At 35.7% G+C, this 22,042-nt stretch overlaps 2 protein-coding genes across 2 annotated transcripts in view; both read right to left on the bottom strand.

Annotated features, from left to right (window-relative positions):
- The window catches only part of LOC133537374 (LHFPL tetraspan subfamily member 6 protein), a 144,810-nt gene that overhangs the window by 109,866 nt on the left and 12,902 nt on the right, over positions 1–22,042 (bottom strand). The window contains exon 2 of the mRNA XM_061878392.1: positions 20,578–21,079. Within this exon, the coding sequence (XP_061734376.1) occupies positions 20,578–20,962 (385 nt within the window). The 5' untranslated portion in view covers positions 20,963–21,079. The remainder of the gene's footprint in view (positions 1–20,577; positions 21,080–22,042) is intronic.
- LOC133537408 (uncharacterized) lies at positions 7,840–20,523 on the bottom strand. The gene is made up of 4 exons (XM_061878414.1): positions 20,462–20,523; positions 15,823–15,917; positions 15,516–15,727; positions 7,840–11,297 (listed from the first exon to the last, which is right to left on the bottom strand). The coding sequence occupies exons 1-4, from the start codon at positions 20,521–20,523 to the stop codon at positions 10,914–10,916; spliced, it is 753 nt and encodes a 250-aa protein (XP_061734398.1). The 3' UTR covers positions 7,840–10,913.

The following is a 22,042-nucleotide window of genomic DNA, read 5'->3' as shown; positions in this document are numbered from 1 at the left end:
CAGCGGGCAGGAAAGGAGCGATGGAGAGCGAGGAAACGTTCTAAAAAGCATTACTCTTCAGTCAATTGGACGAAGGCTCGCTCTCGCGCTCTCTCTCTCTTGCCACGCTAACAAATGTGATGCCGCGGCCCAATCCGTTTTTGCACGCGTGCATGGACGATGAGGCTGTCCCGTCCATCATCATCACATCAGACTGACTGGACTACTGGCAAGAACAGAACAGATTAGCAGGTTTTTTTTGGGGAGGAGACAAGAAGATATGATGTCCATGATGATGTACTCATCTGTCAACCACTCAGGTTGTATATATATATATATATATATATATATGTATGTATGTATGTATGTATATATATATATATATATATATATATATATATATATATATATATATATATATATATACATATATATATATGTATGTATGTATGTATGTATGTATGTATATATATATATATATATGTATGTATGTATGTATGTATGTATGTATATATATATATATCATCAATCTTTATTGCAGACCTTAAGATCCATTAAACATATAAAAAACACAATACAAAACATAAAAAACAAGACAAAACACTAAAACATTAAAAAACAAACAATAAAAAGAAACATAAATTAATAAATGAAATACATTTATTTCGGTCATATGTTTTTATACGTTAGGTAAGGAAAAAACCCAGAGGCTATATCATCAGGTTTCCCTGATTACATTGCAATAACATCCCCTGACGAGCAGGGAAATTTTATTTAATTCGGATTTTATTGCAATAAAATCCCCTGCGAAACAGGCTTGTGGGGATGATATAGCCTCAGAGTTTTTTCTGACCTAACGTATATTCCACTCTCCCCCGGTATTGAGCACTGTAAAACGGATAAACCACAGAAACCTCGACTATATATATATATATATATATATATATATATATATATATATATATATAAATATATATATATATATATATATATATACATACATATATATACATATATATACACATATATATATATATACATATATATATGCATACACATCAATATACATATATATATATATATATATATATATACATATGCATATATGTATATATTTACATATATATATATATATAGGTATATATGTATACTATATAAATATATACTGTGTATATATATATATACTGTGTATATATATATAGGTATACATATATACCTATATATATATATATATATATGTATATGTATGTATATATATGTATATATATATATATATATATATATATATATATAGGTATATATGTATATACGTATGCGTGTGTGTATGTTAATACTGTAAGTATTGTACTTTTTTATGCAGCAGCTGTTTGATCGTAACGTGCTTCTTAGTTGCAGTTTTCTTCAACACATTTGAAATACAGTGGCCTAGTAGGCCCAAGTATTCATTAAAAACAAGGCAGAGGTTTTATCCGATACGTTTTGGCCACTGTCACATTACACACCGTTTGAACAGTCACACTGTGTTTGAATATAGGAAAATAAAATTGAATGATTCTTTGGCGTACCACTAGCATCCCTAAAAAGTGTTGATACTGTAAGTATTGTACTTTGTTATGCAGCAGCTGTTTGATCGTAACGTGCATCTTAGTTGTAGTTTTCGTCAACAAATTTGAAATACAGTAGGCCCAAGTATTCATTAAAAACAAGGCAGAGGTTTTATCCGATCCGTTTTGGCCACTGTCACATTCCACATCGTTTGAACAGTCACACTGTCTTTCAATATAGGAAAATAAAATTGAGCGATTCTTTGGCATAGCAAAACGTAGCAACATTGGATTTTACGTGAATCGGTTGGGTCGTTGCAAAAAAAAAAAAAAAGTACCCTAGAGAAGCAGGTATGGACGTATTTGTTGCCTGTTGCTATGGACTTGGTGTCGAGGGATGGAGGCTTTGACAAAACGTGTTGGGTGGAAAAGCGCGATCTGGCATGGTGTTCCACAGCGGCGGTACCCGGGCGGCATCCAGCTGGCAGGGAGACGGGACGAGATGCTGCGATGCCGAGCGCAGGACCCCCAGTGCGGGAAGTCCATCCGTAGCGTGTTTACACGCCTTTCCAGTGCATGGATCACACGGCCGCACGTGACCTCGGCGTCTGGAACCGCCAGAAAGGCGGGGAGGGTGGGACACATTCAATCGGCGCCGCCTGTGCACACGTAGGAAGCGGCTGCAGGCGACCGCTCGCATTGTTTGCTCAGACAAACGCTCATTCAGCCGCTTGCTGCCCTGCCATCACAACACTGCCAGTTCATGAGGAGTTCTTAAAGGGGAACTGCACTTTTTTATTTCATTTGGCCTATCAATCACAATCATTATGAGAGAGAAGAATACACAAGTTTTAGTTGTTTTGCCTTCTAACTAGAGATGTCAGTTAATGCCTTTTTTGCCGATATCCGATATTATACAACTCTTAATTACCGATTCCGATATCAACCGATACCGATATATACAGTCATGGAATTAACACATTATTATGCCGAATTAGGTTGTGATGCCCCGCTGGATGCATTAAACAATGTAACAAGGTTTTCCAAAATAAACCAACTCAAGTTATAGAAGAAAATGCCAACATGGCGCTGCCATATTTATTATCGAAGTCACAAAGTGCATTATTTTTTTTTTTAAATGCCTCAAAACAGCAACTTAGAATTTGGGACATGCTCTCCCCGAGAGAGCATGTGGAGGTTGAAGTGGGGTGTATATTGTAGCTTCCTGGAAGAGTTAGTCCTGCAAGTGGTTCTGGGTATTTGTTCTGTTGTGTTTATGTTGTGTTACGGGGCGGATGTTCTCCCGAAATGTGTTTGTCATTATTGTTTAGTGTGGGTTCACAGTGTGGCGCATAATTGTAACAGTGTTAAAGTTGTTTATACAGCCACACTCAGTGTGACCTGTATGGCTGTTGACCAAGCATGCCTTGCATTCACTTGTGTGTGTGTGAAAAGCCGTAGATTTTATGTGATTGGGCCGGCACGCAAAGGCAGTGGCTTTAAGGTTTATAATCGCTCTGTACTTCTCCCTACGTTCATGTACCACGTTTTAAAAAGTCCTAAATTTTACTTTTTGAAACAGATACCGATCATTTTCGATATTACATTTTAAAGCATTTATCGGCCGATAATATCGGCAGTCCGACATTATCGGACATCTCTACTTCTAACACATAAAAAAACGGCTTGTTCTAGGTGGCTAGCAAAGCAGCTAATGTTAGCAATCATCTACCTCTGAATCATTTTTAAAAAATACATTAAAAAAACGTCAACAATACTTAATTTACATTCTGTAACCTGTATAATAACTAAGTTGTGGCAACATTGTTATAAGAATTATTTTTCTAGCGTACTACCACATCGGCGTGCTACGGTATTAGCCGTAGACGCTAACAACAGAAAGAGATAAGCCAGGTTCTACATGTTTGTGTTTGTAATGCACAACACTGTGATAGGACAGCAATCTGTACTGAGTGAAAAGCATGAACAATCATATTAAAGTATCTGTAAAGTATTATTTCATGTTTTGTTTGTACACAGCTAGCCAGAAAGCATATGTACTGTAGTTGTAATAACATGCATGACATGCTGCGTGTGCCATGATCGATATGAATTGTGACTCACTCGATGAACAGCTGTTCATCTGGTCCAGCTGGCCGAGGACATTTCCTGTTGCTTTTGGGTAAGCACTCCATTTATCTTTAAATAGCTTGTCTTCAAATTCCTCATTCGCAGCTGCGAGTCACTTTCACCTCAATCTCTCTCTTCTTCTGTCTGCTCCAACGTCTCACTCTTTTCTTTGAGCTGGCTTCTAGAAGCAGCAGTTCATCCTCTCTATTTTCAGCTTCAAAAAGATAAGTTTGTAAATCCTCATTTGTCCAAAAATAGTCATTCCGGAAGTAGGAACACAGCTAGCAAGACAGTGTATGAACTATAGTTGTAATAACAGGCATGATCGATGGACAGTTTTTGTTTGTTTGATTGATTGATTGATTGATTGATTGATTAATTGATTGATTGATTGATTGATTGATTGAAACTATTATTAGTAGATATCACAGTACAGTACATATTCCGAACAATTGACCAATAAATGGTAACACCCGAATAAGTTTTTCAACTTGTTTAAGTCAGGGTTCACATAAATCAATTCATGCATACAAACGTTTAAGGGTATATTTCTCCTCTTTTGTTGAGAAGAATTGTTGTACTTTCTTGGCTAGCAGGTTATAATTTTGCTTTATGCATCATTTTAGCTGTTTGCAATCGTAAAAAATCGTAAAAATTCCGATAGATAAATCTTTGTTTTATCCAACATTGTGTATTATCCTGACTGATCTTTTTTATAACACATTTAGTAAATGTTAGGGGTGTAACGGTACGTGAATTTGTATTGAACCGTTTCGGTACGGGGGTTTCGGTTCGGTTCGCAGGTGTACCGAACAAGTTTCCACACGGACATATTAAGTAGCGTACCGCACGTTGTGTAAACAATGCACACCGAGGTACAACACACGGCATGCTAGCAGCGACCGGGCTACGATAGACTGACCATACCTCCTCTTTTCACCGGATATGTCCTCTTTTGCGGGGCTGTCCGGGTGGAGTTTCTTAAATGCCTCAAATATCCGGCATATTGAGTTAGGGTTGCGTGTATTTTCAATGTACGTTCAGAGTTAAGAAGGGGTTAAAAACAAAACAAATTGTGTGCGCAGAGGGGCAGAGACAGAGAGAGCGAGAGAGTTATGATAAAAGCGCATGCGTCGCCAGGCTCTGCTTTTTACCCATAGATTTATCAGATCTTATTTTTTATTATATATAGCAGGGGTGTCAAAAGTGTGCCCCGGAAGCCATTTGCGGCCCACAGCTAATGTTTTAAAGGCCCACGGCACATTCTAAAAATACTATTAAAATAAACAAAAACATAAACAAAAGTGAAATAAAAAAGCTTAAAGGCTAAATGTAATTAGGAAAAAGTTGCAACGTTGACTAATAAAACAAAGCTGTTTTTTTTGTCTTTCAAACTGTCATTGCCCAAAACTTAATATTAAATCAATGGTATTGTGAATTATTGACCTATCAAAGGTTCCGATTACTTCACATCAAATATTCCCCTAAGAAAAATATTTTTGGTGGAAGATTTTGCAAATTTGGTAAATAAATAGCCAAAAAAATTATATTTTGTTGTTTTCTTACTGTATCAAAAATGAACCGAGCCGTGACCTCTGAACCAAGGTATGTACCAAACCGAAATTTTTGTGTACCGTTACACCCATAGTGAATATAGTGTCGTTGTTTCCCCATATTTCAGCACAACAACTCAAATATGGTAACACTAGGGAGCAGGCAGAGAATATGCAGTGAAATCGGTCTGGAAAATGTTAAATCAAAGCATGGAGACATGGTGAGGATATTTATAAAACAATCTTGCCTTCCTTCATATTTCCTCCAAACAAGCCAAATTGGTGACCTTTTTCCATAAATGGTAGGAATTTACCCAAAGTGCTTTGCACAAGTCCGCCATTGTAGTCAAGAAGCTCATTTGTTTTTTCTATCCTCTTGTTGCCATTTCTAATGCAAAGTAGTTCAAACTTATATCTGTCAGTAGACTTGCTATGGAAGCGCTAAAACGACAACTACAAAACCGAGCATCCATGCGACATTTTGAGCAGAGAAGCACCATTACATGATATGTAGACCAAAATGAAGTATTTCAAATGAAAAAAAAAAAATCATAATATGACCCCTTAAGTCATGGAACGAGTAAATATTAAATTGAATGTTGTTCCGTGGCTGCTGGGTCGCACATTGCACTTGATAATAAACGAGCATGTGGTCAAAGAGAGCTTCTCATGCGCTTTAAATCATCGTTAGAGGTAAACAATGAACTTTTTTATGTGCTAGTCCACTGAATCTGAATCACTGAATGTGCTTAGTGTCAACATGCTATTAGATAACTGTCTCGTGGTTCTATTTCATGTATTTAAATCATACATATTTGCATATATATATATATATATATATATATATATATATATATATATATATATATATACATATATATATATATATATATATATATATATATATGTATATATATATATATATATATATATATATATATATATGTATATATATATATATATATATATATATATATATATATATATATATATATAGTCTTAGCAACAAATCGCTGCGGGAAACCCTGATATATGTATGTATGTATGAACTGTATATATTTATATGTATTTATGTATGTGTGTATGTATATACATGTAATTATATAAGTATGTATATATGTATGTGTATATATATATGTAATTATGTATGTATGTATATGTATTTATATATATATGTATGTACATATGTATGTACATATGTATGTATATACAGTATGTATTTGCATATATGCATGTATTTATGTATACATCTACATATATGTATGTATGAATGTATACGTGTATGTATATATGTAATTATATATGTATGTGTATATATTATATATGTATGTAATCATGTATATATGTATAAATGTATGTGTATATATACAGTGGAGCAAAAACGTATTTAGTCAGCCAGCGATTGTGCAAGTTCTCCCACTGTAATTTTCATCATAGGTACACTTCAACTGTGAGAGAGAATATGAAAAAAAAATATCCAGGAATAAGTATTTGTCAACCATTCAAAGCTCTCACTGATGGAAGGAGGTTTTGGCTCAAAATCTCACGATACATGGCCCCATTCATTATTTCCTTAACACGGATCTATCGTCCTGTCCCCTTAGCAGAAAAACAGCCCCAAAGCATGATGTTTCCACCACTATGCTTCACAGTAGGTGTGGTGTTCTTGGGATGCAACTCAGTATTCTTCTTCCTCCAAACACGACGAGTTGGGAAAGAATGAATGGGGGCCATGTATCGTGAGATTTTGAGCCAAAACCTCCTTCCATCAGTGAGAGCTTTGAATGGTTGACCAAATACTCATTTTCCACCATAATTTACAAATAAATTTGTCCCACTGTATATGTAATTATATACAGTATATATGTATGTATGTGTGCATACAGTATGTATATTAAAATATATGTATATATATGTTTGTATATATGTATGTCCATAAATGCATGTAATTATGTATATATGTTTGTATTTGTAATTATATATGTATGTATTTATATATGAATGTATATACAGTATATATATATGTATGTAGTTATGTATATATGTATGTATGCGTGTGTGTTTGTGTGTATATATGTAATTATATATGTGTGTATGTATATATATGTAATTATATATGTGTGTATGTATATATATGTAATTATATACAGTATATATGTATGTATGTGTATATACAGTATGTATATTAAAAACAGTATACATATATAGACATACCAAAGACTATAAAAATGGTACCCATTACCTCCCTGCTTGGCACTCAGCATTAAGGGTTGGAATTGGGGATTAAATGACCATAAATGATTCCTGGGCGCGAAACCGCTGCTGCCCACTGCTCCCCACTGCTCCCCTCAACTCCCAGAGGGTGATCAAGGGTGATGGGTCTAATAAAGAGAATAATTTCGTGTGTGTGACAGTCATTGGTACTTTAACTTTTTAACTTTAATATACTGTATATACATACATACATATATATATATATATATATATATATATATATATATATATATATATATATATATATATATATATATGCTTGGATTTATATTTTGTTGTTTCCATTAATCGTTAAACTATGGCAACTCTGAAAAAAAGCCATATCTATAAAAAAAAAAAGATCTTTTTTTTAATCGGTTTTGAAAATGATGCATTGGTTTAGAATTGGTATTAAAAAGAATGTTATGTGGACCCCCGGTAGCTTTAATTCTATGAATGACTGCGTCCTGCTGGTTGCATCACCATCATAATAACACCTGCATCATCATCATAATAAGAGCAAATTGTGATGAATACGTTTTATTTGCGGTGCACAATGGAAGACGTGCTGCAAAAACATGAGCGCTCAGTGTGAGGTGAATATGGAATTGTGAGAAAATGTGGCATGCATGCATAATGCCTGGTGGAATGGTCATATTTCATCCAGGAAGTGTCACAACCCAGAGGTCATATGTGATTTAATACACATTAAATGTGTCTCATCTATAATAAATGGCCACTGACTTTCTCTCTCTGCAACAGCGACAGACGCAATTAGAGTTACAACCCTAAAATGTATGCACCTACATAAATACATCAATATGCAACGCTTCCTTTTTCTTTTTCCAACATGGCTGCAGAAACGTTATGTCATGGCGGAACACTCCCTCCCAGCAGGCACAAGACATTGAAACAACGTTGACAACTTGTTGACTTAGGTACTGACGTTGTGCAACTCAAACCTAACGTTGAAACAACATGCTTTTAGTCAACGTTTAATCAATGTTGGGTTCTGACGTTGATTTGACCATTAAAATGTGGTCATTTCCCAAAATATTCTACAATGCAAATAAAACGTTGAAACAACATTCTTTTTGACGTTTAATCAATGTTGGGTTTTGACGTTGATTTGACCATTGAAATTTGGTCATTTCCCAACCAATATTTTACAACGCAAATAAAATGTTGAAACAACATTCTTTTTTACATTTAATCAATGTTGGTTTGTGATGTTGATTTGACCATTGAATTTTGGTCATTTCCCAACCAATATTCTACATCACAAATACAACGTTGAAACAACATACCTTTTGACAACGTTTATTCAATGTTAGGTTGTGGCGTTGATTTGACCATTGAAATTTGGTCATTTCCCAAAATATTCTACAACGCAAATACAACGTTGAAACAACATTCTTTTTTAAGTTTAATCAATGTTGGGTTGTGACGTTGATTTGACCATTGAATTTTGTTCATTTCCCAACCAATATTCTACAACACAAATACAACGTTGAAACAACATTCTTCTTGACGTTTAATCAATGTTGGGTTTTGACGTTGATTCGATAATTGCATTTTTGTCATTTTCCAACCAATATTTTACAACGTAGGTACAACGTTGAAACAACATTCTTTTTGACGTTTAATCAATGTTGGGTTTTGACGTTGATTCAATCATTGCATTTTTATCATTTTCCAACCAATATTCTACAACGTACTGTAGGTACAACATTGAAACAACATTCTTTTTGACGTTTAATCAATGTTGGGTTGTGACGTTGATTCAATTATTGAATTATGGTCATTTCCCAACCAATATTCTACAACACAAATACAACATTAAAACAACATTCTTCTTAACGTTTAATCAGTGTTGGGTTTTGAAGTTCATTCGATCATTGCATTTTTGTCATTTTCCAACCAATATTTTACAACGTAGATACAACGTTGAAACAACATTCTTTTTTACTTTTAATCAATATTGTGTTGTGTTGTTGATTTGACCATTGTATGTGGTCATTTCCCAACCAATATTCTACAACACAAATACAACGTTGAAACAACAATCTTCTTGACGTTTAATCAATGTTGGGTTTTGACGTTGATTCGATCATTGCATTTTTGTCATTTTCCAACCAATATTTTACAACGTAGGTACAACGTTGAAACAACATTCTTTTTGACGTTTAATCAATGTTGGGTTTTGACGTTGATTCGATCATTGCATTTTTGTCATTTTCCAACCAATATTCTACAACGTAGATACAACGTTGAAACATTATTTTTGACGTTTAATCAATGTTGTGTTGTGTTGTGTTGTTGATTTGACCATTGAATGTGGTCATTTCCCAACCAATATTCTTCAACACAAATACAACGTTGAAACAACATTCTTTTTGACGTTTAATCAATGTCAAGTTGACGTTGATTTGTCCATTGAATTTTGGTCATTTTCCAATCAATATTCTACAACACAAATACAACGTTGAAACAACATTCTTTTTGACGTTTATCAATGTTGGGTTGTGACGTTGATTTGACCATTGCATTTTTGTCATTTTCCAACCAATATTGTACAACAGAAATACAACGTTGAAACAACATTATTTTTGACGTTTAATCAATGTCGAGTTGTGACGTTGATTTGACCATTGAATTTTGGTCATTTCCCAACCAATATTATACAACACAAATACAACCTTGAAACAACATACCTTTTGACAACGTCTATTCAATGTTAGGTTGTGGCATTGATTTGACCATTGAAATTTGGTAATTTCCCAACCAACAACGAGGATCCAATGTTGGACATCAACATTCTCAATTTTACAAACACAACTATTTTGCAACAGTATTTCAAAGTCAGTTTTAAAGCATGTGTAATCAACGTTGTATCAATGTCTTGTGTCTGCTGGGTTGTCTGGTTGACTTTCCAGTTTCAATCCAATAACACTTTCATTGACAACTAAAACCTTTTTTCATCTGCATGACCTTTGGAAGAACTTTCTTTGGAACGTTACTACACTGATAGTGACTTTGCATTGTCTTCACATCCATTCTTCTTCTTTTTCACCTTCTCCTTCATCTTCATCTTCTTCCTCTTCTTATTTTTCTTCTTCTTCTTCTACTTCTTCTTCTTCTTCATCTTCTCCTTCTTCTTCTCCTCTTTTCCTTCATCTTTATCTTCCTCTTCTTCTCCTTCTTCTTCATCTTTATTTTTATCTTCTTCTCCTTTTTCTTGTCCTTCTTTTTCTACTTCTTTGCCTTCTTTTGTTCCTTCTTCTACTTCTTCTCATTCTTCTTCATCTTCTTCTTCTCCTTTCCTTCTTCTTATTATTCTTCTCCTCCTTCATCTTCTCCTCCTTCTCCTTTGTCTTTATCTTCCTCTTCTTCTCTTTCTTCTTCTTCTTCATCTTTATATTTATTTTTTCTCCTTCTTCTTCTTCTCCTCTTTCTACTTCTTCTCATTCTTCTTTATCTTCTTCTTGTTCTTCTTCTCTTCCTTCTCCTTCTTCTCTTCCTTCACCTTCTCTTTTTTGTTATTCTTCTTATTCTCATTCTTCTTCTCCCCCTTCCTCTCATTCTCTTTCTCATTCTTCTTCATTTTCTTCTTCTTCTTCTTCTCCTTCTTCTCTTTCTTCCTACTCTCATTCTTCTTCTCCTCCTTCTTCTCCTTCTTCTTCTTCTCCTCCTCTTTCTCCTTCTTCTTTATCTTCTTCTCCTTATTTTCCTTCTCCTTCTCCTTCTTCTTCTTCTGGGGCGGCGTGGCTCGGTTGGTACAGCGGCTGCGCCAGCAACTTTTTTGAGGGTTGCAGGTTCGATCCCTGCTTCCGCCATCCTAGTCACGGTCGTTGTGTCCATCGGCAAGGCACTTGACCCACCTGCACCCAGTGCCACCCACACTGGTTTAAATGTAACTTATATCATGGGTTTCACTATCTAAAGTGCTTTGAGTCACTAGAGAAAAGCGCTGTATAAATATAATTCACACTTCTCCTTCTTCATCTTCTCCTTCTTCTTCATAGCTGCTTGGCTTGCGCCCACATCAGCAGCCAAAGAATCCTTGAAGAAGGAGTTGTTACGTTGCGGCGCAGATAAGGAGAGCAAAGCTTTGATTGAATTCTTGAATGCAAAAACAACGCCTGCCAAGAAGCAATAAAAGTGTGGCTGTTTTCAGAAGGCACATCTGTTGGTCTCAATGAGAGCCTCAAACGGCTTCTTTAGTGTCACACTTTCTGCAGGCCTCCACTATCTTGGCTTTTAATACGGCCTCTGCTGAACTATCCTCAAACACCAGCTCTGCCATGCCAAAGTACACTTTTCAAACGCAGACTTGGCCCGCCACATCATTTAAGTGACCTGCTCCATCATTTATTGTTGTCCGCCTTATTTTATGTACCCAACCACAACATTTAACGTGATTTGCCATAACATCACATCATTTATTGTGGCCTGCCAAATCATTTCACGTTTGTCACATTATTTATGTGGCCCACCACGTCATTTAAAGTGGTTCGCCATGTCATCACATCGTTTATCGTGGCCTGCTACATCATTTCATGTTTGCCCAATTTTTTATTTGGCCTGCCACTTCATTTAATGTGGCCCGCTACGTGATCTAATGTTGGTCGCCACGTTATTTCATTTGGCCCGCCACACCATTCATTTGGTCCGCGAAGCCGTTTAATGTATTCCGCCGTATTAGTTTATGTTGCCCGCCACAACATCACATCATTTAACGTGGCCCGCCACACCATTTATGTGGCCCGAGATGCCATTTTATACTGTATATTCTGCAATGTTAGTCTACATTGCCGTCCACATCATCTAATCATTTAACGTGGCTCGCCACTTCATTTAATGTTGTCTACCAAATCATTCATGTGGCCCGCCACACCATTTTATGTATTCTATCATGTTTGTTTACGTGGCCCGTCACGTCATGTAGTGTGGCCCATATCATTTAAGCTGGCTCGCCACATCATTTAATGTTATCTGCCATATCATTTGTGTGGCCTGTCATGCCATGTTATGTATTCCGCCATGGTAGTTTTATGTGGCCCGCTACATTATTTAACGTGGCTTGCCACGTACTCACATCATTTAATGTGACCTGCATGTTATTTTAAGTGGCCCGCCATGTCATCGGCCATATTTTCATTTGGCGCGCCACGCCATTTATGTGGCCTGCCTCGGCATTTGATGTGTTTTTCCATGTTATTTTAAGTGGCTCGCTATGTCATCACATCATTTAAAGTGGCCTGCCACATGTAATGTCCTCCGCCACATTACTTTATGTGGCTCGCCACATCACCCCATCATTTAATGTGGCCTGCCACGTCAGCATTGTCTGCCACATTATTTCATTTAAGTGGCCCGGCACACCATTTAAAATGGCTCTTCACATTATCATTTAAGGTGGCCCACCACATCATATAACGTGGCCCGCCACATAATTTCACGTGGCCCCCCCACTCATGTCGAGTGGCCTGCCACATCACCTAATGTTGTCTGTCACAATGTTTTATTTGGCCCACAGGACCATTTATTTGGCCTGCCACATCATTCTGTGTGCTCCGCCATTTTAATTAACGTGACTTATTTATTAACTTGATTATTTATTGTGGCTCACCACATTATTTAATGTGACCTGTAACATCATCTAATGCAGTAGTCCCCAACCACCGGTACCGGGCCGCGGCTCGACTGTTACCGGCACGCTGAAGAATTTTTTATTATTGTTTTTTTTTTTTTAATATTTATTTATTTATTTTTATTAAATCAACATAAAAAACACAAGATACACTTACAATTAGTGCACCAACCCAAAAAACCTCCCTTTTTCATGACAAAGAAAAAAAAAAAAAAAAAAAAGAACTACCTCCAGACGTCACTTCCAAAAGGCCGGCGGCCATTCTGTATGGCATAGTTTGTGTTTTGGTATTGTATATCTTAGAATATTTTCCAAGGATGTAACAATTAATGCACACACATTGTATCTCATTTAGGGTCCGGAAGAACAGATACCCTGTGTGTGTGTGTGTGTGTGTGTGTGTGTGTGTGTGTGTGTGTGTGTGTGTGTGTGTGTGTGTGTGTGTGTGTGTGTGTGTGTGTGTGTGTGTGTGTGTGTGTGTGTGTGTGTGTGTGTGTGCGCCCAACACATACAGCCAGTTAACTTTCGGTTTCGATCCCCACCAAGGCAAGGCAGCAAATAGTAAAATATGGCTGTCTACACTTAAAATGGAACGAACCAAGCAAGAGGAGTATAACTTGCGGAGATCATTGTATTGATTCTGAATTTGAGGGCAGAGTCTAAACCTGCCGAAAAACGGAAAAAAAGCAGACCTGGTGTTAAAATGCACAAGAAAAAAATGGTAAGTCGCAACGGTTCTATTTTGTGTCCTCTTCTACTGATGTTTGAAGAAATACAGAAAGAGCATGAGGACACAGGCTGTGGAAGAGCAGGCAAGTCTGAAAATGGCGACTCCGTTATATTTCCTGACAGAATCCATTTTTTATAAGCAAGAAAAATACACTAAGAGAAGTTGTCAGTAAAATTTCGGTCATCTGGACGCTGTGTGCGCTTTAAACGTATGAAGACATGAAAATTAAAAAAAGCCTTCTCCTCGCTTGCAGCGAGTCTCTGCAGGGAAGAAAGGATTCAGAGTGGGGGTGAGGGGGAGTTAACTAAATCCCTAACAACCAAATCCAAGTCAGGAATCTTTTGAAAGTATTTCACAGTCATTTGGAGAAGGTTTGGCTCGCCTTCTGTCGAGCAAAACCAACATGGGAAAAAAAGTCTGAGATGTAAACAACAACACAAGCGAGGGCTGGGCCACAAGACTGAGAACTGTATCACAACATTAGAATTTTCTTATTGGTCAAAAGCCATAATTATTGATATTTTATGGAAAATAAGAAGAACAATATATTGACTGTAAACATTCTTATCTATTATTATTATTATTATTATTATATTATTATGATTATATAATGTTTGTATTATTATATTATATTATTATTATATTTATTAATTTGTCATTCATATATATGTATTGTATATATATTTTTAATTGTATTATGTTTTTATTATTATATTATATTATTATTAAAAATATTTATCATATTTGTTAATTTTTCATTCATATATGTGTATGTTATTTATTTTTTATCTATTTTTCCAAATAGTTCAAGAAAGACCACTGCAAATGAGCAATATTTTGCACTTTTATGCAATTTAATAAATCAGAAACTGATGACATAGTGCTGTATTTTACTTCTTTATCTCTTGTTTTCAACCAAAAATGCTTTGCCCTGATTAGGGAGTACTTGAATTAAAAAAATGTTCACAGGGGGTACATCACTGAAAAAAGGTTGAGAACCACTGCTCTAAAGGGTGAGCTAAGGTCAACCACACTGGTCTGACTAAACCTTTCCAGTTGTCTTTTCCTCTTTTATCCAAAAGTTCTTCATTTTGACTTTCTCCATGCTAATAATCAAGCGCCAGACAAGCAAACTTGAAAGTTGATCCTGTCACCTGATTGGCTGCTAACGTGTCCCTCCCACTGATCAGCACAACCAACTTCCGCTTTCTTCCCGCGACAAAAAGAAAAAAAACAACGTTTTATCGAACACATGTAGATTTCGTTATAGTTACGGTTTTCCTGCCCAGCCCTAAGACAAACACTCTGAATCCAAACGAGGTCCTCATTAGCATAGGGACAAACACAACCTATCAGCGGGCTGTCAACAACAGAGTGCAGCCGGGCCACTTTCTCCAATTGTGTCACATCCAATTAGCCCTTGTGAGACGTCTCTAACCAGGCCGATTTCAAAAAGAGGGTAGCCCTGCCCCACCCCCCACCATCACCCGGCTTTGCTCCACTGCCAAGCATGACTGGATTTTGGTGCTGGCAAAAGTGGGAACATTTGCACGGAACGACATCTTCCTTTAATCCCCTATCCTAAAATAGCAACTTGCTTACATAAAAGCACACATTTGAGGCCTTCACCTCCACATCGTTAACAGCAGGAGTGGGAGGCACTTTTTTCCTACTTTCTGCAACCTGTCACTCTCGCAGACAAGCGGCGTGATGGCCATGGCAAATAGCGGCTCTGCGAGCCGCAGAATGCCAGCGAGCGTCGCCCACTTAATGAGAGGGCTGCGGCGTCTTAAACTAGGCCACAAAGTCTTCACGGCTCCCACTGCAGGCCCGGCACCCGGGAGCCGCCGGCCCACACGTGCACGGGACAGACGGTAAACAGAAGCTGCACGCACACACTCGGATCAAATTGCCCAAAAAAAGACGCTTTTTAAAGCTGCAGAGATGCAGTCTGGTCTGGACGAGACCGCCGCAAAGTACCGGCGTGGACTTCCTGTCCAACGATGCCAGTCACGTGAGTCCCACCGCAGCACTTGAAGTCACAACAAAATATCTGAACGCTCGCCAGAGTTCTGCTACAAATACGAGAGAATGTGGAAAATGGTGGGAAAATACAGGAAGTGATATGTGTATGTTTATGTAAGTAAATACATATGTGTGTGTGTGTGTACATGTATATATGTCTATGTAAATATATACGTGTATATGCATATGTATATATGTATGTATGTATGTATGTATATATATATATATATATATATATATATATATATATATATATATATATATATATATATATCTTAATTGGATTATCCAGAGAATAGTGCTCGATACCATGGTAGAGCGCAATATGTATGTGTGGGGGAAAATTCAAGACTACTTCATCTCTACAGAACTGTTTCATGAAACAGTTCTGTAGAGATGAAGTAGTCTTGTGATTTTTCCCCCACACATACATATATATATATATATATATATGTATATGCATGTATATGTATATATACATATTTATGTATATATCTGTATATGTATATACGTACATATGTCTATACAGTCGTGGTCAAAAGTTTACATACACTTGTAAAGAACATAATGTCATGGCTGTCTTGAGTTTCCAATCATTTCTACATCTCTTATTGTTTTGTGATTGAGTGATTGAAGCACATACTTGTTGGTCCCAAAAAACATTCATGAAGTTTGATTCTTTTATTTATTTATTAAAATGTGAGCAAATCTGCTGGGTCAAAAGTATACATACAGCAACGTTAATATTTGGTTACATGTCCCTTGGCAAGTTTCACTGCAATAATGCAATAAGGCGCTTTTCGTAGCCATCCACAAGTGGGTGTTACTGGAATTAAAGGCCTCACCTTTTCTCCTCCAAACATGATGCTGGGTATTGTGGCTAAACAGCTCAATAATTTTTTTTTAATTTTTTTTTAATTTTTTTTTTTTCATTTATTTCGGCAATCTTCACATAAAACAAAGAACAACAAAAAAAGAAAAAAAAACAAAACACTCATTTGAGCAATGATTGAGCCGAAAGGGTGTAGGTTGAAGCAACGCTTATATAAACCTACCCCATCACAACAAGAACAAGAGTCAAAATATATATAAAATCTAAAACATGCTTCACTTATATTACTTTTTTTTTAAACAATATATAAGCAACATATATGTAGCACACGTCTCATATACACAGTTTAACATTTAAATCAAACATATACATTTGTACACTTATATATATATATATATATATATATATATATATATATATATATATATATATATATATATATATATATATATATATATATATATATATAATACATACACAATTTATTTAAATTCCATATAAAGTGGTAATATATACCTTTTAATATAACCTATTTGTATAATTATGAAATCATAAATTGTATTTATATACATATTATATATTATTGTCTTTCTAAAACAATGTTTGCTCTTCTTTCTTATATTTACTAATAATAAATGATTTAAAAAGCTTTTTAAACTGGTTTATGTTGGTGCTGTGTTTTATTTCATCCTTTAAACAGTTCCATATTTTAACCCCTACTATTGTTATACTCATTCGTTTCTGCGTTGTTCTACAATATTGGATCTTAAAAAGTAGTTTTCCTCTTAAATTATAATTCCCTTCTCTCTGTAAAAATCTTCTCTGTAACCCTGTTGGAAGTGAATCTTTACTTGCTTTATAAATCATTTGGGCAGTCTTGAGTTGGATGAGATCTGGTAGTTTTAAATCAAATGTTTTTATAAATAATCCATTAGTGTGTTCTCAGGGTCCTGTGTTATGTATCAGTCTGATGGCCCTTTTTTGCATTATGAATAGTGGTTGGATGTTCGTCCTGTATGTATTTCCCCAAACTTCTAGACAGTAACTCAAATATGGTAAAACAAGTGTAGAATAAAGAGTGTGTAATGTTTTTTGATTAAGAATGTGCCTTGTTTTACCCAGGACAGCAATACTTCTCGCCAACTTCCCTTTGATGTATGTAATGTGTGACTTCCAGCAGATCCTGTGGTCCAAGATTACACCCAAAAATTTGTTTTTGTTTACTCTTTCTATACTAACATTGTCTATATATAATTTTACATCTATATAATTTCTGTTATTTCCAAATAACATAAAGTTAGTTTTATTTAGGTTTAATGATAATTTATTAGCATCAAACCATTTTTTTAGTTTACACATCTCCATGGTGACGGTCCTCAGGAGCTGCTGCAAGTCCACATCAGAACAGAGTACATTGGTGTCATCCGCAAATAACACATATTTAAGATTTTCAGTTACTTTACAAATATCATTGATATACATGATGAACATCTTGGGCCCTAAGACTGACCCCTGTGGTACCCCACATTTAATATTTAACCAACATGATTTTTTTTGTGATATCTGTACAAACTGCTTTCTATCAGATAAATAACTTTTTATCCATTCCAGAACAATACCCCTAAAACCATATTTTTCCATTTTTCTAATAAGAATACTATGGTCTACTGTATCAAAATCCTTCTTAAGATCTAAGAATACTCCTATTGTATATTTATTTTCATCAATACTATCAGTTATTTCTTCAATTAAATCTGTTAATGCTTGTGCTGTTGATCGATTATTCCTGAAACCATACTGCCTATCTGTTAATAATTCATTTTTTTCTGCAAAGCCATCGAATCTATTTATAAATATTTTTTCTAATATTTTGGAGAACTGTGGTAATATTGACATTGGTCTGTAGTTTGTGAATAAGTGTCCGTCTCCCGCTTTGTGAATAGGAACAACTTTTGCAATTTTCATTAGTTGAGGAAATACTCCCATTTCAAATGAAAGGTTAAACAGATACGCTAATGGAGCACTAATTCCATCTATCACATACTTTAAAGTTTGCATGTCTATATCATCCACATCTTTGCTTGTTTTGTTCTTAAAACTTTTGACTATGTCCCCGATTTCTCTTTCTACAACTGGTTTTAAAAACATTGTTTTAGGGTTTGGGTTGATATAATCTGCTGCATCTATTTTTGTCCCTTCTACCTTTATCTCTTCTGCTAGTTTCGGTCCAATATTTATAAAATAATCATTACATGTATTTACTATCACTTCCTTATCCTTAATCATGTTGTTATTTTCCATAAAGTTTGGTGGGTATTGATTATCATCATTTTCATTTCTAATAATATCATTTAATATTTTCCATACACCTCTTATATTATTCTTGTTATATTCCAGTTTATTTATATAATAATCTTTTTTACACATTCTGATTATATTGATTAGTTTAATTTTATATTTTTTATATTATTTTCATTTACTAAAGTTCTATTTTTGATAAATTCCTTATATAATTTTTTTTTTTTTTTTACAGGCATTTTGGAGTCCTTTAGTCATCCACGGTTTGAACTCGCCGTACTTTGACTTCCTTTTATAATTTACTACTGGACAATTTCCATCATATAGTATTTTACATTTGTTTAAGAATTCTTCATAAGCTGTATTAACTTCTTTTTCATCTGACCACAGAACTTTCCTCCAGAAGGTTTTATCTTTGTCCATGTGATGTCAGATGAAACAAAAATTTAGCTGTTTGGAGGAGAACAGGTGAGGCCTGTAATCCCAGGAACACCACTCTCACTGTCAAGCATGGTGGTGGTAGTGGTATGCCCTGGGCCTGTTTTGCTACCAATGGAACTGGTAATTTACAGAGAGTAAATGGGACAATGAAAAAGGAGGTTTTCCTCCAAATTCTTCAGGACAACCTAAAATCATCAGCCCAGAGGTTGGGTGTTCCAGCAGGTCAATGACCCCAAACAGTGGTAAAGGAATGGCTAGATCAGGCTAGATTGAAGGTTTTAGAATGGCCTTCCTAAAGTCCTGACTTAAATGTGTGGACAATGCTGAAGAAACAAGTCCATGTCAGAAAACCAACAAATTTGGCTGAACAGCACCAATTTTGTCAACAGAAGTGGTCAAAAATTAAACCAGAAGCTTGCCAGATATTAAAAAAAAAAAAAAAAGAGTTGTAGAAATTATTGGAAAATCAAGACAACCATGATATTATGTTCTTTACAAGTGTATGTAAACTTTTGACCACCACTGTATATGTATATGTGTGTATATGGATATTTATACATATATATGTATGTGTATATATAAATATAAAGTATGTATACATATGTATATAACATATATATACAACATATATGTATGTATATTTATTATATAATATATATATATACCATACATGTATAAATGTATATAATATAAAAACATAAATGTATATATAATATATATACATATATATGTATATACATACACAAATATATATAGCGTACACAATACGGCTCAGTTATACACTGATATCATACATGAAAAAACACTTTATCCTTGTGGTTTTAGTACAGTATAATCGAAATAGCACCCGCAGGAGCGGCTGCGGCTGTAGGCAACCTCCCAATACAGTTTGGCAGTAGCTGCATTTGAAGCATGCGAAGAGGTGTCAAACACTGCTGTGTTTGTGCGTCACAACAAGTGTTAACTATCATTTTGTCAGCACTATTAATGCTGACTTGACGTTTTGACGCTTCCTGCTGTTACAACATTGGTTGTGTGGCAGCAATGTGTTTGATCGTATGTTTGATTCCTGTCCACTTTCTCATGCCCTCCAAATCATGACTGAAGTATAAAAAAAAAAAAGTTGGATGGACACTCACCTCCGATAAATTGGATGCCTCCCGCCACGCGGCCGATGGTGCGCGAGATGAGGTCAGAAATGCAGCACCCCATGAGAGCGGTGAGCGCCACCAGCAGGAGGAGGCCGCAGCCGGCGCCCGTCACCACCGTGCAGATCCGCCACTCCACGCTGGGGATGGCGCCGAAAGAGGCGTAGCGGCCGCACTGCTCCAGCATCACCGTGGTCTGCCGCTCCTCGTCCCGCACCGGGTAGGAGCACCGGCGGAAGGTGCCGAAGGACACCGGCTTGTCCATCTGCGCGCCCAGCAGCCAGTAGGGCATGAAGAAGCCCACGCAGGAGGCGGCGGCGCACAGCAGCGACAACAGCGCCCACAGCGCGCCGGCGCATGTCAGACTGGACGCCATGTTGGACGTGAGCGCGGGGGTTCCGGCGGGCGAGAAGGAACGCAGGTCGGCGAGCAGTGAAAGCAAAATTCTGGGAAGGAAGTGTGGCGACTTCACCTCCTAGGTGACGTTGGAGCCCTGAGAAGACACAAATGACAACATAGTAATGTCAACTATAACCATATAACATCCTCGTAATGTCAACCATGAACATATAACATCACCGTAATGTCAATTATAATCATATAACATCATCGTAATGTCAACTATAATCATATAACATCATCGTAATGTCAACTATAATCATATAAGATCATCGTAATCTCAACTATAATCATGTAACTTCTTCATAATGTCAACTATAATCATATAACATCATCGTAATGTAAACTATAATCATAAAACATCATCGTAATGTCAACTATAATCATATAACATCATCATAATGTAACTGTAATCATATAACATCATTGTAATGTCAACTATTATTATATAACATCATCGTAATGCCAACTATAATCATATAACATCATCGTAATGTCAACTATAACCATATAACATCATCATAATGTCAAATATAATCATATAACATCATCGTAATGTAACTATAATCATTTAGCATCATCGCAATGTAACTATAATCATATAACATCATGGTAATGTAATTTATCATCATATAACATCATCGTAATGTCAACTATAATCTTATAAAATCATCATAATGTCAAGTAAAATCATATAACATCATCGTAATGTCAAGTATAATCATATAACATCATAGTAATGTAAATTATAATCATATAACATCATCATAATGTCAACTATAATCATATAACATCATCGTTATGTAACTATAATCATATAGCATCATCGCAATGTAACTATGATCATATAACATCATTGTAATGTCAACTATAATCATATAACATCATCGTAATGTCAACTATAATCATATAACATCATCGTAATGTCGACTATAATCATATAACATCATCGTAATGTCGACTATAATCATATAACATCATCGTAATGTCAACTAGAATCATATAACATCATCGTAATGTCAACAATAATCATATAACATCATCGTAATGTCATTTA

Source organism: Nerophis ophidion, linkage group LG18, assembly GCF_033978795.1.
Source record: "Nerophis ophidion isolate RoL-2023_Sa linkage group LG18, RoL_Noph_v1.0, whole genome shotgun sequence".
NCBI classification, from domain to species: domain Eukaryota; kingdom Metazoa; phylum Chordata; class Actinopteri; order Syngnathiformes; family Syngnathidae; genus Nerophis; species Nerophis ophidion.
The sequence above is the reverse complement of the archived record's forward strand: the minus strand, read 5'-3'. Positions and strand labels throughout refer to the sequence as shown.

Bases quoted from the DNA above. Each gene is read 5' to 3' on its own strand.
- LOC133537408 (XM_061878414.1), bottom strand. From the start codon at position 20,523: ATGAGAAAGTGGACAGGAATCAAACATACGATCAAACACATTGCTGCC. The intron at 15,918-20,461 runs GTAACAGCAGGA...TCGTATTTGTAG, and splicing joins GCTGCCACACAACCAATGTT to CAGAACTCTGGCGAGCGTTC. The intron at 11,298-15,515 runs GTAGGAAAAAAG...GACCGTGACTAG, and splicing joins AGAGTGACAGGTTGCAGAAA to GATGGCGGAAGCAGGGATCG.